The sequence below is a fragment of the Cibotium barometz genome, chromosome 2, assembly GCF_041138505.1.
Source record: "Cibotium barometz isolate CiBa-2024 chromosome 2, ASM4113850v1, whole genome shotgun sequence".
NCBI lineage: Eukaryota > Viridiplantae > Streptophyta > Polypodiopsida > Cyatheales > Cibotiaceae > Cibotium > Cibotium barometz.
Window position 1 is genome coordinate 19,862,966 of NC_141047.1, and position 18,528 is coordinate 19,881,493.

Consider the following 18,528-nt stretch of genomic DNA (forward strand, 5'->3'; position numbering starts at 1 on the left):
GCCTTACAAAGTCAACAATAGCAAACGTATTCACCAATTTTAGAGCCTTGGTTGAGTCAGTGTCAGCATGCATAGGCATAATCTCTGGCTTTGGTTAGCGAAGCATGACCAAATCCGTTTGCCTTGTGTGGGGTTGGTTCAAGGAGAAGCCAAGGCCTGTGAGAGAGAGAGAGAGAGAGAGAGAGAGAGAGAGAGAGAGAGATTCACGTTGACCTAGAGGCCTGTCTTGAATATAAACTGCTACCTTCTGCATAATCACAGTGCAAAAGAAGTGTTCAAATTAAAGTTTATATTTTTCACTAGCTTCCTTTTTTGTAACTAACTATATTTTTGTAGGTGCCAGTTCAAACCCTGTATCTGCACGTTGGCAAGCAAGGGTGTTACCACGAATGACACTCAGGTGTTCAGTTCACCAGGCAGGCCAAAAAATGTATTTTTAAATCCCTCTTCTTTTAATTGCAAATACATTACTGAACCTTATGTCTGTCTACAACAGCTTGCTCATTGTGCTACACAGACATCCTTCAACTCAATAAATCTGGTGTTAACAACAAGATTAGCTGTGTCAATGTAGTCCACCACTATGAGCCTTCAATATGAGAGGCCTTTGATTTCTTTATTGGCCAGACTTCAGCAAAATATATTCAAGTACCAAGCTGTTAGCCTGAATAATAATAACAGTTTTTTACCCATGCTACTGATGTTCTTCCCACCACCTGGTCCAGCATCTTCTGGCAGTAACCACTCTGAGCAACATCTTTGTTATTCTGTGATGATGGTCGCAAGGACCACCTGAATATTTTGAATCCATTACTGTGGGTGCCACTTTATGCTGCATCCAAGGCTGTGGATAACCGAAACGTGCAATGTAAAAGCTCCAATCCAAACACTTGCATATACATGTGCTGAAATGCAGCTGATTAAGCATGTTTTGAAGCTTACCTTGGCCTCTGCACTGTGCTTACTGGCCTCCCAGAAAGCACACAATCTAAGGCATTCCTTATGTCCCTGTAACAAAAGGGTACATGCAAAGAGATTGCAATTCCAGCATTACCCGACAGCCTTTCAGGAAAAATTATACTATCTAGGACAATGCAGCAAGCCGGAAAAAAAAAACATAGATCAAACCTGCCAGTGATGGAGCGGTTGTTGCCTGGCCTTGAATCATCAAACTGTCCATGATAGGCAAGCTCAAATGGTCGCCTTCCATCCTTCAGAAACAAGTAGCCAGTTATGATTAGATTATGTAATACACTAAGTAGATCCTGGAGCCCATATGAAACCTTTCAGATACCTTCTTGAAAAGGAAAAAGTCTGGCGTGCATGCTGCACCATATGCTTTTGCAGTCTCCTGCATCTGCAATGACCATGCAAAAGGTAATTCAACATAACTCTGCACATTTTTTTGCCCCAAAAGAAGTTCCCAAGATGAAGTGGAGCATACCCCTGGAGAAAAGCTTGCATGCCCCAAATCAATTTGAATGAACACATCACATGTGAATGCAATCAAAGCAATCTTTATAAGCAGCATCAACTAAACAGTTGACTCTAAACCATAATGTTGACATATATACTCATACATCAATTTAAGGTGGCTTCAGGAGGTAGAGGTGTGTCCCCGCAGGCAGCAGTCTGACGCTGTCCATGGATTTTGGTATTTTCTATGGAGAGGGGGTCACTTTACGTGGCTGGAGCGACTCCGAATGGGCTCGAGATGCAGATACCCGACGGTCTACTATTATAGGGTATTGCTTTACTCTTGGCTCTGGAGCAATTTCATGGACGAGTAAAAAGCAGCCTACGGTGGCGCTTTCATCGACTGAGGCGGAGTATCTAACGGCCTGTTCGGCTGCTTGTAGCACTGCCCTATTTTTATGGGCCTTTGATGTGGGTTGCATGCACATGACATCCCGTTCTACTGAACTTGATGACCAGATTAAAACTGGATGATTGTCATCATCCCCTTGTCTCCTCATGGACTCCCCAACTTGTCATCCTTCCCTTCCTGGCACCCTTTTCACTAGAAATCCTGCCCTCTGTCTCTAACAGTTGACTCCACTCCAAATCTGATGAAGATCTGTGCATCTGTTCCACTTTGTCCCCTTGCTTTCTTGCCCTGTCCCTGAACACTTTCTTTGGTCTTATTTTCCTAAGTATCGAGTCTAGCGCTCTCACTCCACCCCTTGGATGATCATCATCCCTTGGAACCGTTTTCCTAAAAACCTTTCTTGGTATGCCCCAAGTGGCATCCGACTCACAGGGCTGCCATTCCGGTTTGGTCTTGCGGAACACCACCAACCACCCTCCAAGGAACTTCTTCCATGTCTTGTGTTACTCCCCTTGGACTGTGCACCTTCATCTAGGACACCATCAGTGTTTAGCATTGTTGAGCCTGATGCTCTAATACCAAATGTCACATGGGAGTCTTCTTTCAGCCCTAAACACCTTTCAAGAACCCATAGATGCAAAACGCAAACAAAAGATGGAGAGAAGAGAGAGAGAGAGAGAGAGAGAGAGAGAGAGAGAGAGCTATATTTTCAGTATATTCATAATGTACAAAAAGGGTACAACTCTTGGCAAGCCATAGGCTGCCCTTGAAAAGGTAGTAACACCTAGTCTAATCCTACTCTATGGGCCAACCTGCTGTTGGCCAGGTCCTTGGACACAAAATAATCCCATGCTGCCAACATCCTCTGATAAGCCTCTTATCTGCTGGCCAACAGGAATCCCACCACTAAGGCTTCATGCCTTTTTACAGATGCTGAAGCTCCTGAATCAAGTCTTTTTTCTGCTGCCCTTAAGGGGTTAGCCCTGGGATTAGCATGTACATGTGCATGCACATGACAGATGCACCCACAACACTCTAATTTGCTAAAGACAGTCAAAAAAAGGGCTCCTGGCAAGCCAACGTTGTTAAAAGGAACCCATGGTTGATAGCCATAAAGAATCTCTTTGAAATCATCTAGACATTTTCTCGTGTTTGAAGTGGGGCCAATGAACAATACCAAAATAATTTTGGGGAGCATCCCCCCTCGAGAATAGGGAGCCACGTCAGCTGTGAGATCCATTTTCCACCAGCTGGGGGAATGGTCAACCCACGACCATTCCCGTCGTCATGGGCAGCTAAGAGGAGTAACAACCAGGCAAAGGAAAAGCAAACAACTGGGACAAGAAGAAAACTGTGAAGAGGAAGAGCACAGGCACAGCAAGAGCGTTCACAAGCTTACTAGCCACTGTAAATTCTTGCATCACACAGGGGAATGGAAGAGAGAAACAAAACCTCATCATATAAATAAGGAAACGGGTAGCCCAGTGCTTTTGCTTCTTCAGCCATGAACTCAGGCCCATCCTGCTCAAGCAGCAATATCAACTTCATCAGCTTGTCTCTGATACCGAAACACATGCAGAAATAGCGGGCCAAAACCATAGGTCAAAGTGGCGTACCTGTGGATGAGTCTTGATTGAGTTTGAGGAGATTGCCACAACAGCGAGCCCTTTCTGTCATACATGAAAGGGACAGCATCCATCAGTTAGTACGTTAAGAGATAAATGCAACAGACTTCAATGACCACAACACTTTGCTTACAACACCCCACACACTTTCTGTCATACATGAAGGAGTACATTAAGAGGAAAAAGCAACAGATGTCAATGACCACAACACTTTGCTTACAACACCCCACACCATAGCAGCAACGGAAGACAAAGCTTTCAATCTTTACACGCAGTAATGATACAGTCATTCTTAGCACACAAAACCAAGAGCACTGCACACCCGCATCAGTTGGTGAACATGGAAGTGTCCCTACTGGAATATATGCACTCGCCAGTTTCACAAGATCAGCCTTTAGATGCACCACAAAAGGGCAATGGTTGCAAATAAACATGACCTGCATAGATCCAAACAAAAGTTGCAAAAGATCAATTTGTGCATCTTTTTTTTGTTCCATGCCCAAAAAGCAGGCCCTATCTTCTGCTACTGTACATCCAAAAGCTGAATAATGAGTGCAGACAGCTACAACACCGTGAAGGATGACTAACAATATCCCAAAAGAGTGAAGAAAGATCAGCTACTACAGACATAACAAAGCCAGCATGAACCATTTTGAACTTGAGACTAGGACTCGCGTGTAATGAGAACCGTTTTAAGCCTCCCATATTTGATGAAGCTCTAGCTTTGGCTCAGGAATACAAAACTGTTTGTGTCAAGTTATGTTAGGAAACAACAATCATCTTTTTCTCAAGGAAAGGGCCTTCAGGAACCGGTAAAGATTGAAGCAACCCTGCCTGTTTCGTATGAGGAACCTTCACTTTCTGGCATATCCAGCATGCTTGGACATGTTGATAGACATTGTGTCTCATTTTAGGCCAATAGAATGGTCACTCTAGCTTCTCCAATGTACTGTTGATGATACCTCGATGACCACTGACGAGAGAGTCATGGGCATCATGAAGAAGTGCCTGTTGTTTTTCCCTTAGTATACACAGCCGGTTCTTATAAATAACTAACCATCATGGATGGTATAGTGACCTGGTTCGGTTCACATGCACACCTGGCTAATCTCCAGCATGAACAAAATAATCCCTGATTACGACAACAATTAGGACAGCAATTAAGGCATAGCATAAGCATCATCATCATTAGCAGTAGCATCAGCATCAGCACCAACACCGTTGGAGGGCATCAGGACCTAGTCGGCAGCCCCCAAACCTCAGTCGGCAGCCAGCAGGGGTCCCTAGCTGCAGGCGGCCAGATGCTAAACAGTGGCCAGCAGGTGTGGGCAAGACAATAAAGCAACCGCAGCATTTATAGCATAATTTCATGAATATTCCATGTCCAGAGCAGGCCGAGAGCATTTAGTACTGGCCGACCAGCAACCTCAGCATGCATATAAACATAAGTCAGTGTTTTGCATCCTTCATTCAGCATATTCAGCGCATTCAATCATTTGAAGAAGTAGTACTGGCCGACCAGCAACCTCAGCATGCATATAAACATAAGTCAGTGTTTTGCATCCTTCATTCAGCATATTCAGCGCATTCAATCATTTGAAGAAGTAGCTCCAGCATCTAGCATGTAGAAGGGGCCAGAGGTTGTCAAAATACGCAACGGAGATGATGACCAGATCTGGGAACACACGAGCAAAACGCATGCAGAATAAAAACAGCACAAGAGAGAGAGAGATGTAGGCGTGTAACTCTGGAGTCTGCTCTATATACACAAGAAAATCCCGGGTATGATACACAAGTGGTATGGGGGCTGGGGGCCTATTTATATGCCCCCATATGAGCAGTCGCCCTGCTGAAAAGGGCACTCCACGACTGCATCAAGTCGGCCAGCAGCATGCAGCCAGTCGGCCAGCACTGAGGGTCCACGACTGGTCAAGTACAGTCGGCCAGCTCCAGTACACACATCCAGATGTAGTCGGCCAGCAAATAGATCCTCCTGCCAACTTAGGGCTGCCTCCCAAGCCACAGAAAAAATGGAAAAAATAAGCGAAAAATGCGGAGAGTGGGGAAAAATGATAAAACACCTCATAAGGGCGGGCACACCCACAACAAAGGCCCTGGTGTATAAAACTGGATAGGAGATGACTTCTAACACCCCCTCTCAGCTCCTGGCCGTGAAACCAACCACAGGGAGCTGGGGTGCCACCTGAGCAAATCCTGAGAGAGCAACTTCGTGAAGAGGTCCACCGTACTGTCCTCCGTCGAACAGAACTCTAGCAAGATGTCATCAGCAACAACGATCTGTTCACGAACAAAGTGCCTCTGGATGACCATGGGTTCCTCCAGTGGAAGCCCAAACCTGCAATGCAACCTCTGCATCCTCACCACCTCACAAGCAGCATCACAAGCAGCCCGGTACTCTGCCTCTGTGCTCGACAAGGCAAAAGATGACTGCCTCTTACTGCTCCAAAAAACTGCTCCTGGGCCTGAAGTAGATCTCCTCGTGTCCGGATCTCCTCCCCGAACTGAGTCACTCCCTGTTATGTGCACAGTGGGTATCTACCGTGTGCTATACGCATGCAAGACTAGTTTCGAGGCTTGGGGAAGTTTGGAACTAGGCAGGCTGATTGACGAGCTGAGTTAGGGATATTGTTGGGGTAAAGGCACTATGCCCACCCTTATAGTGTGTACAAGCCCATAAGTTATAGTACATAGTACACTTAGTACTTTTAATGTACTAAGTGCACTATGTGTACTAGTGCAATATACATGTGTGATAGGGGAGTCACACACTCATGCCTCATGAGTTGACTTATCCCCACAACTCTCTCTCTCTCTCTCTCCCTTGCTTCTCTGTGTATGTCTCCCATGAATGAACTCTAAACCCTAATTCTGTTTTCTCCCCATCAACTGGTATCAGAGCTAGAGGGAGGTTTGCCTGGTTCATTCGGAGCCTGTAGGTGTTGAGAAGAGCACCTTCCACATTGGACACACAAAGCGTATTAGCGCTGAGCGGAGCCCGTCATATAGACTGGGCGAACTCAGCCATACGCTGGGCATAGAAGGCGCTAGGCGAATACACGGCGCAGGCAAAATACGCATGCGAAGGCAGCAGCACAAAGCGTGGCGTCAAGCGTGGAGGCGAGCGAGTGACGAAAGGCGTGTTAACCACTGAAGCGAGCGTAGATGCGCTAGGCGAAGCTAGGCGAAAGCAACAGTAGGCGTCAAAGGCAGGCGTTGGCGCTCAGTAGCGAGTGAACCAAGCGAAGCGGGTGGCCCTTCAGCGTGAGCAGCGAGCGAAGTCGCCGGAAGCGTAGCCCCCTCCTTAGGCCCTTCGCCCTTGACCTTGGCTGCCCAGGACAACCCACGCAGCCAGCCTACGTGGCTGCCCAGGCTGCCCAACCAGCACAACTGGCTGCCCACAGCCAAGTGGGGCTGCCCAGCTGCTTCAGAAACTACCCAGCATCGAAGTCGCCGCCACCACCGCCTCCGTCTCAACCTGCAAGTCAAGAAACTCAGAAAAATCAAAAATTTCAGAGGTATTTTTTGCTTCAATTTTGCGAATTTCTTATCAATTCAAGCAATTGAGCAGGTACAGGTGCCCAATTGCTCAATTTTTGAGCAAAATTGGCAAAATTAGGTGACATTGGTCACAATCAGGATAAATTTGCAGGAAATTGGTCAAATCAGGATCAATTTGCAGGAAATTGGATGTCGAAATTTGGGGCTTTTGATGTAATTGTGCAATTAAGCACTCATACATGCTGTATGATGTGAAAAATCGCACATTTGGGCAAAATTGCAGCAAATTGCAGTGCAAATCAAGGGGCTTTTGTGCCGATTTGGTTGATTTGCATGCAGGCAATCGCATTTGATGCTGTGGATAATGTGTTGATGCCTTACAAGCACTCAATGTGCCTGTAAATCAAGGGGCTTTCATGTATTTGATGTATATGTGGCCAAGGGGAAGCATCGTGAACACTCTGGATGCCTTCATGTGCGTCAATGTACCATGTATGATCAGAAATTGATCTTAAATCAAGGGGCTTTTCAAGTTTTCATGCTTGTTGAGCTTGGCAAAGCAGCAAGCAAGACATTTATGCCTTGAATCCTCAAAAATCAGCTTGCAGTCAAGGGGCTTTTGCCCAATTTCTGTTCGGGACTGTTGTATGCAGTGTTCGGGACTGTAAAAGTCTGATTTTCACTCATTTGGACAGCCAGGAGAGCATTTATTGCTACTGTACCTGCTGGTACAGATTTGGCACAGCTTTGTGCATGTTTTGGCATGGCTGTACATTGTTTTGAGTGACCAAAAGGTTCAATTTCAGCTGCTGAACTTGCCGGGACAGGTTTGGTACATCATTGGTGAGCACTTGGTACTGCTGTTCAGTACTTTGGAAGGGCAAAAGAGCACATTTGAGGTGCTGTCCAAAATCTGCAGCAACCAGATTTTGGTGTTTTCATCACATAAAGTGGGAGAAAAGTTGCATTCTTGCTTCCGCAGTGGGAGATAAAGCTTGGGAGAACATTTGTGAGCACTTTGTGTGCTCTGGGTGCAGTGTTTGCACATCTTGGGTGCAGTGTTTGCACATTTGCAGGGAGTCAGGCATTGATAGGTTGCATTTTGCTATGGCAACCACAGGTGAGAGCTCTTCATTGCTTCACATCAAGAAGCTTGAAGGCTCGCAGAATTATGATATTTGGCAAACCCAATGCTACAATGTGTTGCTTCAGAAAAAGCAGCACAAGCCTATCAAAGAAAGGGGTGTGATGCCCGCTTCTCTTACTGCTGAAGAGTGGGAAGACATGGATGAGCTGGCAAGATCTACTATCATGTTGTCTGTGTCAGACTCATTACTTTTCAGCATTCGTGAAGAGAAGACAGCTTGGGGAATGTGGCAGAGATTGCAGGACTTGTATGCCCAACAAAGTGCCTCAAGCAAAGTGTATTGGTTGAAGAAACTCATAGGTCTTCAGATGAAGGAAGGGGCATCTATGACAGCCCATCTAAATGAGTTTAATGGTATTGTCAGCCAGGTCATTAATCAAAAGTTGGCAATGGACGATGAGTTCAAAGCCACTTTTTTGTTATGCACTTTGCCAGAGAGTTGGGACACATTCAGGACAGCCACTAGTAATTCGCATGCTATGCTATCATATGCAGATGTTGAGGGTGCTCTTCTTCAAGAAGAGATGAACAGGAAGAACAACTCTGTTGGAAAGTCCAATGCAATGAATGCACGTGGGAGATCCCAGCAAAGGGGGAAAAGCCAAGAAAGGGGAAGGAGCAAGTCTCGCTCCAAAAAGGATTTGGAATGCCATTATTGTGGCAAGAAGGGACACATTAAAAAGCAATGCTACAAATGGAAAAATGATCAAAAAGAAAAGGGAAAAGGCAAAGACAAAGAGAAAGATGAAGCCAAAGATGTAAAGCCAAAGGGCAAAAGTGGAGTCAAGATTGAAGAAATCAATGTGTCACATGCAGGTGGCAGTGAGGATGAGGTCCTCTTTACGTCTTCACTTGATACCCATTCACTTCTTACAGGTGGTCATGGTATGCACTCATGGATCATTGATTCAGGTGCCTCCTTTCATGTCACAGGTTGCAGAGACTTGTTTGTCAGGTACACTGCTGGCAATGAAGGAGTGGTTTATTTGGGTGATAACCATGCATGCAAGATACTTGGCAGAGGTGATGTGAGGCTTGTATTTTCAGATGGCTCACAGCTTATGCTCCATGATGTCAGGCATGTGCCTGAGATCAAGAAGAATCTGCTTTCTACTGGACAGCTTGATGATGCTGATTATGTTACCACATTTGGTAGTGGAAAGTGGAAAATTAGTAAGGGCTCACTGGTTGTTGCCAGAGGCTCTAAGGTGGACACTCTTTACTTTATGCATGCAGGTGTTTGTCACCATGCTAATGTACATGCAACCGAGCTGCCGGAAATCTCTATGTGGCATAGCCGGTTGGGACACATGAGTGTCAAAGGAATGGAGCAATTGTCTCGTTTGGGTTTCTTGCCTTCTCTAAAGTTTTCAAGTTTTCAATTTTGTGAGCATTGTATATATGGTAGGCAACTACAGTGCCCCCACAAGAAAGCTCTTGGACAGAAAGATGCTCAGTTAGAGCTTGTGCATACAGATGTATGTGAGATGCCTCAGCTTTCTTTGGGAGGGGCAAAATACTTTGTGTCTTTTATAGATGATGCCACACGCAAGGTGTGGGTTTATCCTCTTCGTTTGAAGAGTGATACATTCTCAGTGTTTGAGAAGTTTGTTGCTCTTGTTGAGAATCAAACTGGCAAAACACTGAAGGCTTTGCGTTCCGACAATGGTGGAGAGTATATGTCCAAACAGTTTCAGGACTTTTGTGATGCTAAAGGCATCAAGAGGGAGCTCTCTACTCCTTATGATCCTCCACAAAACGGGACAGCAGAGAGGATGAACAGGACCATACAGGAGAAGGTCCGTTCTATGTTGTCACATGCTGCATTACCTCATGGTTTTTGGGCTGAAGCTGTTATGACAGCCGTTCACCTTATAAACAGGTCACCTAATACGAGGCTTGGTGGGAAAGTGCCAGAGGAAGTATGGACAGGGAAGCCTCCGTCATACAAGCACTTGAGAGTGTTTGGTTGCGTTGCGTACGTGCACATACGCAGGGAAATGTGCACCAAACTTGATCCTAAGTCTCACAAATGCATATTCCTAGGATATGGTGACAGAGGTGAAATGGGGTATAGACTTTGGGATCCCATGAATAGAAAGATCATACGCAGCAATGATGTCATTTTTGATGAAACATGCATGTATAAAGAGCCTGCAAGGCAACGGGAGCCTGGCAGAGTCATCTTTGATGATGATGGACATCATGGACAACAACAAAGGGCTGTAAATCAGCCATTACAGCAGGAAAACCAGCCCTTAAATGGTGCTGAAAATGGTCCAAATGGACAGCCAGAGATGGCAGAAGATATCCCTATGGATATACCACAGTTAGAGGAGATACCGGGCATGATTTTTCAGCCTTATGGCATGGAACAGGAGCCACCAATGGGTGATATGCAGGCTGGACAGCAACCTGCAAATGATGGTCATTGGGTACAGAGGTCCACAAGACCCTCCAGAGCCCCTGACAGGTTTGTTCCAGGGGTTGACTATTTGATGCTTACTGACTGTGGGGAGCCCTCATGTTATAAAGAGGCTTTACAGAGGGCAGACAAGGCTCTATGGGAGCGTGCCATGAAGTCAGAGATGGATTCTCTGCACAAAAATGGAACTTGGAAGTTGGTGCATTTGCCTGCAGGCAAGAAGGTTTTGCCATGCAAGTGGGTATACAGGCTCAAAGTTGCACCAGATGCAAAGCCAAGATACAAAGCCAGGTTAGTGGCTAAGGGCTTCAAGCAGGAATATGGTGTGGACTTTGATGAGATCTTCTCTCCAGTGGTCAAAATGACCACACTTAGAGCTGTATTAGCTTTGGTTGCGCATGATGATCTGGACTTGATTCAGATGGATGTGAAGACTGCTTTTCTTCACGGTGATCTCCATGAGGAGATATATATGCAGCAGCCAGAGGGTTATGCAGTAAGTGGAAAGGAGAAGCTTGTATGCAAGCTGAAAAAGAGTCTTTATGGACTCAAACAGGCACCAAGAGAATGGTATCACAAATTTGATACATTCATGAAATCTCAGAAATTCAGGAGAAGTGACATAGATCACTGCTTGTACACCAAGAAAGCTTTGGATGGCAGTCTATTGATCCTCATCTTGTATGTTGATGATATGTTGATTGCCGGGAAATCTCGTAAAGAGATGGATGCTTTGAAGCAGAGACTGCATGAAACCTTTGATATGACGGATTTGGGTGATGCAAATCACATCTTGGGTATGCGGATACTTCGGGACAGAAATCAGCATGTGTTGTATTTGTCTCAGAAGGAATACATTGGCAAAGTCTTGCAGAGGTTCAATATGGACGGGGGGAAGAAGACTAGTACTCCTTTGCCTCCATATGTGAAACTCAGTGCTATGGACAGCCCACAGTCAGATAGAGACAGGGCTGATATGGCCAAGATTCCGTATGCTTCAGCTTGTGGCAGTCTCATGTATGCCATGGTTGCTACTAGGCCGGACATTGCATTTGCAGTGGGAGTGGTTTCTAGATACATGGCCAACCCTGGCAAGAAGCATTGGGAAGCAGTGAAAGGTGTCATGAGATACCTGAAGGGCACACAGGATATGTGCATTTGCTTTGGCAAACAGGATGCATTAGTGCATGGTTACACGGATTCGGATTATGCCGGTCATCCAGATAACCGGAAGTCTACTACCGGTTATGTATTTACATTCACAGGAGGTGCTGTGTCATGGATATCCAGGATGCAGAAGTGCATTGCCTTATCTACTACAGAGGCCGAGTATATTGCAGCCACAGAGGCTTGCAAGAAGGCATTATGGCTATCTCGGTTAGTGGTTGATTTGGGTTATACAGGGGATATTCCATTGTTGCATTGTGACAGTCAGAGTGCCATTCAGTTGGCAAAGAACCCTGTTTTTCATGCAAAGACGAAGCATGTGGATGTGAAGTATCACTTCATCAGAGAGGTGATAGAGAACAAGCAAATTCAGCTTGTTAAGATTCACACGGATGACAACCCGGCTGACCTGTTGACGAAGAGTTTGCCTCCGGAGCGGTTTGCTCATTGCAGACACTTGATGGGCATTGGATGAGGCCAGTTTCAGCCTTGATATGGCCTTGTATATTATCATGTACATGCTGATTTTTTTTTTCTTTACTTAAGGGCACTTTGCCTTTAAGTGGGAGGTTGTTGGGGTAAAGGCACTATGCCCACCCTTATAGTGTGTACAAGCCCATAAGTTATAGTACATAGTACACTTAGTACTTTTAATGTACTAAGTGCACTATGTGTACTAGTGCAATATACATGTGTGATAGGGGAGTCACACACTCATGCCTCATGAGTTGACTTATCCCCACAACTCTCTCTCTCTCTCTCTCCCTTGCTTCTCTGTGTATGTCTCCCATGAATGAACTCTAAACCCTAATTCTGTTTTCTCCCCATCAGATATACTAACGGGCAGGCACCCAAGTATGGACGGGCGGGCGGCCAAGTGTGGACGCCCGATGACCGGCCAAGAGCCTATAAAAGGGTGGCCAAGGTTAGTTATTGGATATACAGAGTCTCGCGAGTTTGTGAGAGCTCTATGGTCTTGGAGCCTGGATCTAGTGCAGACCTGCACCTGCTTTATGCATCCGAGGCCAGCAGCAATCTCGAGGCCCGCGAGGGCAGCTTCGCGGCGGTATGGGACGTCACGAGGAGGAGATTGGTCGGTACGTCAACCTAGTTAGCTCAGCTCGTGGCTCGGTGGAGACAGCCAAGACTGTGGGCTTGCCCACGGCTGTCATGGTTGGGAGGTGAGTCAGGCCTGCACCCCCTTGCTTGTTTGTTGTTCGTTTGTTTGCAGGATTCGAGTTTCGAACCAAGATCGATCACGAGGGGATCCGTGGGGATTTGACAGTGGTATCAGAGCATACCTCGTGAATGAGCAAGTCGGTAGGTAGAGAAGAAGAGGTCGAAGAACGGTATGTGTTAAAAAAAACTTGCTGTTTTTTCTGTGCATACTGCAGTTTTCAGATTTGGTATGTGTTTTTTCTTCATCAAAGAACCCCACGTTAATGGGAGATGGTAGTGTAGTAGGGTTGAATGCTTTTGCAAAGAAGAGGAAAGATGATGTGCAGTCGCATAAACTGCAGGGAGAGAAACAAAAAAAAAAAAAGAGAAAAAGCACTTTTGCTTTTCAGATTCGAACAAGAGAGAGAGAGCGAGAGAAGAACGGGATCGTGTATTGAGTTGGCGCGTGGGTATGCTGGCTGGTTAGCGTTGGACGTGTGCGGTTGGTCGTGTATACGTAGATGCTGTAGGCGGCCAGGCCTGCCAAGTCAGGCGGCCAGGCTTGCGTGGCCAGCTCTGCGCAGCCAGCCCAGGCCTACGCTAGGCATGCGGCCAGGCTTGCTTAGCCAGCCAGGCAGCGCCCAAGCCAGGCAGCGAGGCCAGCCCAGGCCTACGCAGGAGCCCAGCTAGGCCCTGTAGGCGGCCAGCGCAGGTAACACATCAGGCTCGCGAGGCGCAAAAGCGCAGGCAACAGCCACGTGGGTGACACGCGTGAAGGCGCCGGTAGTCTCTTCTGGCGACGTCAGCATCCGCCGGCGAAAAAGCATGCGCCGGCAGCTCATCGTCAGGCTAATCCAGGAGATTGAGAAAAAAAAACATAAGGAAAGCACGTTTTTTTTTCTTAGCTTTCGTTTTTTTTAGAATTTAAAACTTTCAAAGTTTTAAAAGAATCCTCCATGGTTTCAAGGGTTTCAAAGGTTTCAAGATGTTTTTTTTTTGGTAGAAAAGAGAATATATATATCCATATATATATATATATTAAAAATATATATATATATATATTTATTCACCAAAAAAAAACACAAAAGCTAAAGCAAAAGCTAAGCCTAGCTTTTTGAGTTTTTTTTGGCTTTTGGGAAACCTTTATAAACCCCTCTAGTGGGCTTCTTGCCACACATCTCTCGAGTTCTCAAGTTCTCAAGTTTTCAAGCTCTCAAGCTCTCAAGTTCGCTCGCACTTTCATTGTGCAAAGATCGAATTTTCTCTCCACGTACCCTCTTCACGATGTCGACCCAAGAATCGGAGTTGGAGCCCCTCGTGGAACGCGAAGGCTTGCCGGCTACGGAAGGCACTGATGCCGATCTTTTTGACGAGTTTGTGTCAAAATCAGATTTCCAAGAGTTCAAAGTAGCTCTCGAAGCTTCTTCGACGGAACGTCAGGCACAAATCGCAGCCCAGATGCAGGCTTTGCAGAACTCCATCGCTCTCTTGACCAGTACCCTCTCTACTTTCTCGGGAATGGATACCTTGGCTTCAGCTTTAGGCCCCAATATTACTCTGGAACCGTTCGGGGGCGAGCAAAAGCAGCGAACCAAGGAGATCGTGGACACGTGGCTACACAAGTGGCAAGTTCACTTTCAGTTTCGAGTGCCCAAAGCAAAAGGGTACCAAGTCAAACGCACGACCCAAGCCAAAGGCAGCTAACCAGTTGTCTTTGACAGGTACGTCAATTACTGTACTTTCTCGCCCTAGTACTTGTTCTGATTGTCTGTTCAATTCTAAGGTATTTGGCTTGCATGATCTTCTCCGAGTTTATGGAGAAGTGAATGGCCATAAAATTCACATTCTTTTAGACCCTGGCAGTTTGCATAACTTTGTTAACTACAAACTTGTGCAGAAATTGAGTCTTGACACGACACTCAGCAACCATACCTATGAGGTACGTCTACCTGAGGAAAGACAAGTTTGGGATCGCAAAGTGGAGATGCTTCCAATCCAGATTCAGGACTACAAAGATACTCTGGAATGCTATGTCATGCATCTGGAAAATGTAGACTTGTTATTAGGGATTAAGTGGTTTAAGACTCTTGACGTCCAGATAGATTGGTCTAGTCATATTTTTTCTTTTCAGCATAGGGACACCAAGTATAGTGTTTTAGGTGATTGTATTCATCCCTCTCAGGGACCTCTTGTAAATACAATTGATTTTGGAAATATAATGAATTCTTCTTTGTATACCGCTTTCCATTGTATATTGATTCCACTTTCTTCTTTTCTCATCCCTTCCATGGATGTGAATGAATTAAGTGTGTTTGAAAGCAAAGAATTACAGAAGATACTTGATTCGTTTCAAGATGTATTTCCTAAGGAACTGCCATCGGATTTACCACCTGAACGGGCAGTAGATCATCGTATTGACTTGATCCCTGGTGCTCATCTTGTGAGTATTCCACCTTATAGGATGAGCCAAGCTGAGGAAGATGAGTTGGCTAAACAACTCGAAGATTATTTGAGGATGGGCCAGATCCGTCCAAGTAAATCACCTTGGGGTGCACCTGTGTTGCTTAGGAGAAAGAAGGACAATACTTGGAGAATGTGTATAGATTACAAAAGATTGAACAAGCTGACAATTAAGAACCGTTATCCTCTCCCTAGATCCGATGACCTAATTGACCGGTTAGCAAGAGCGAAATATTTCACGAAGATAGATTTACGTACTGGCTATCACCAGATACGTATTCATGAAAGGCATGTCGAAAGAACCGCCTTTCGGACTAGGTATGGCCATTACGAGTTTCTCGTATTACCTTTTGGGTTAACCAATGCTCCAGCCACTTTCCAGCAAATGATGAACGATCTTTTTCGCGAACATTTGAAAAAATTTGTGGTGGTGTTCTTGGACGATATTTTGATATATAGCCGTACTCTTGAGGATCATGTCAGACACCTCACGATTGTCTTATCTATTTTAAGACAGAATCGACTATATGCTAAGTTCAATAAATGTGAGTTCTTTATGACCGACATCATTTACTTGGGACACAAGATCACTAGAGATGGATTGAGCATTGACTATGACCGAGTTCAGAAGGTTTTGGACTGGCCTATACCACGAACAGTGAAACAACTTCGTTCTTTTCTCGGTTTTGTTGTCTTTCTTCGGAAATCTGCACGGGAGTACTCTCAGCTCACACTACCGATGACCGACTTATTGAAAGGTCGTGGACGTAAGTCCAATCAGCCTATCACTTGGAATAACGATTTGGATATGGCCTTCAGACTTTTGAAAGATAAAGTCAAGGAAGCACCTATCTTAGCATTGCCTGATCCTAGTCGGCCTTATGTTCTTGAAACTAATGCCAGTGACTATGCTATCGGGGCTGCTTTATTTCAAGATGGTAGACCGGTTGCTTTTGAAAGTAAAAAGCTAGACGACACTCAATCTCGTTGGCCAACCCTTGAGAAGGAGCTTTATGCTGTGATTCATGCTCTCAAGGGTTGGAGACATTATTTATATGGCTCCAAGTTTGTGGTATTGACTGATCATCAGTCAATCAAGTATGTGTGTGATGCGGATGATTTGAGAGGAAGGAAAGCTCGTTGGGCAGAGTTAATGCAAGATTTTGATTTTGAGATCCGTTATCGGAAAGGGTCCATGAATAATATTGCAGATGCGCTTAGTCGGATTAGAGAGGTGAATACTTTGTCATTCACCGAGATTTCTACTGACTTATTTCAGTCATTGAGAGGGCTTTGCAGGACTAATAGTTATTTTGGTCCATTTTGGCAGAAGATCCAGGACGGGAGCTCATTGATTGACCAAGACTCGGTGACTAAGCAGTCTACCATTCAGGCTGCAGGAGGCCAGTGGATGATTCGGAATGGTTTGCTATTCCGTAATGACAAAATTTGTGTACCACAGATCCCGGACATTAGGTCCAAGATTCTGAGGGAGTGTCACGACGCCCCTTCTGCTGGACACCCTGGGGTACACATGACACTATCATTAGTGAAACACACTTTTTATTGGCCGAAGATGAAAGGATATGTAGAAGATTATGTTCTCAAGTGTCAGATTTGTCAGGCAAATAAAGCTGAACGCTTTAGACAGGCTGGGTTGTTGCATCCTTTGCAAATCCCAGGTAATAAATGGGAAAGTATTTCCATGGATTTTATTACCGGATTGCCAAGAACACATCAAGGCCACGATTCTATTTGGGTTGTGGTAGATCGCTTGACAAAAATGGCTAGATTTTTACCAACCCGGAAGACTATTACAGCTACGCAATTAGCCCGACAGTTTATCGAGCAATTGTTTAGACTGTACGGGTTACCGCAGGACATAGTCAGTGATAGGGACTACGAGTGATTTTTGGAAACTTGTTTTCGCGAAGTTGGAAACAACTTTGAATTTGAGTTCCTCAGATCATCCTCAATCCGATGGCCAGACTGAAAGAGTGAATCAGATTTTGGAGGATATGCTTCGAGCATATGTATCCAAAAGACAAAGTTCATGGGAGGATTATCTTCCTATGTTAGAATTTGCATATAACAGTACTAAGCATACGAGTACAGGGTTTAGTCCTTTCATGCTTATGTATGGTTTTCAACCAAGATCACCTGTTACAGTAGGATTCTCAGGACTTCAGCATGATGCAACACGTAATTTTTTGCAAGATATGCAGGAAATGTTACAAGTTGCAAAGGAATCTATTAGAAGTGCTCAAGACCGAGATAGGTTTTATTCTAATAGACATCGTTCACCCAGAGAGTTCTCTGAAGGAACGATGGTGTATTTGCGAGTTCCGAAAGATTCCGAGACTTTACGGAGGATAGGTAGATCTCCGAAATTATCCCTTAGATACTGTGGACCATTTCGTGTTTCACGACGGATTGGTTCAGTTGCATATGAATTGGATTTGCCTTCTCATGTGAAAGTTCATCCTGTATTTCATGTCAGTAGACTTAAGGAAGTACTGGGTGGAGCAGATCAGTTAGTTACTCCTCAAGAAATCATAGATGTCCAGGACATGACATATGTTCCGCACAAGCCTGAAAAGATTCTTGGATTTCGTGAAAGAAGATTGCGTCATACGCTTATCACGGAATACAAGATCAAGTGGAAGGATCGTGTTGAGGAGGACGCTACATGGGAGACATTGACTTCTCTTCAGAGAGATTACCCTGGCTTTTTAGTGAGCTCAGGAGTGAGCTCTTAGAGGAAGGGGAGTATGTCATGTGCACAGTGGGTAACTACCGTGTGCTATACGCATGCAAGACTAGTTTCGAGGCTTGGGGAAGCTTGGAACTAGGCAGGCTGATTGACGAGCTGAGTTAGGGTTATACTAACGGGCAGGCACCCAAGTATGGACGGGCGGGCACCCAAGTGTGGACGCCCGATGACCGGCCAAGAGCCTATAAAAGGGTGGCCAAGGTTAGTTATTGGATATAGAGAGTCGCGAGTTTGTGAGAGCTCTATGGTCTTGGAGCCTGGATCTAGTGCAGACGTGCACCTGCTTTATGCAGCCGAGGCCGGCAGCAATCTCGAGGCCCGCGAGGGCAGCTTCGCGGCGGTATGGGACGTCACGAGGAGGAGATTGGTCGGTACGTCAACCTAGTTAGCTCAGCTCGTGGCTCGGTGGGGACAGCCAAGACTGTG

The 18,528-nt window shown here is 45.4% G+C and overlaps 1 protein-coding gene across 4 annotated transcripts in view; it reads right to left on the reverse strand.

The window, feature by feature from the left end:
- Nucleotides 1–429: 429 nt before the first annotated feature.
- The window catches only part of LOC147640777 (Thioredoxin superfamily protein), a 50,668-nt gene continuing 32,569 nt past the window's right edge, over nt 430–18,528 (reverse strand). For 2 of the 4 annotated variants that reach the window (XM_086815089.1, XM_086815083.1), the window contains exons 3-9: nt 3,810–3,890; nt 3,445–3,498; nt 3,281–3,349; nt 1,295–1,357; nt 1,129–1,211; nt 943–1,008; nt 430–844 (exon numbers count right to left, since the gene is read on the reverse strand). In XM_086815089.1, the coding sequence (XP_086671215.1) occupies nt 811–844; nt 943–1,008; nt 1,129–1,211; nt 1,295–1,357; nt 3,281–3,349; nt 3,445–3,498; nt 3,810–3,890 (450 nt within the window). In that variant the 3' untranslated portion in view covers nt 430–810. The remainder of the gene's footprint in view (nt 845–942; nt 1,009–1,128; nt 1,212–1,294; nt 1,358–3,280; nt 3,350–3,444; nt 3,499–3,809; nt 3,891–18,528) is intronic. The other 2 variants (XM_086815101.1, XM_086815094.1) reach the window with 1 other exon arrangement.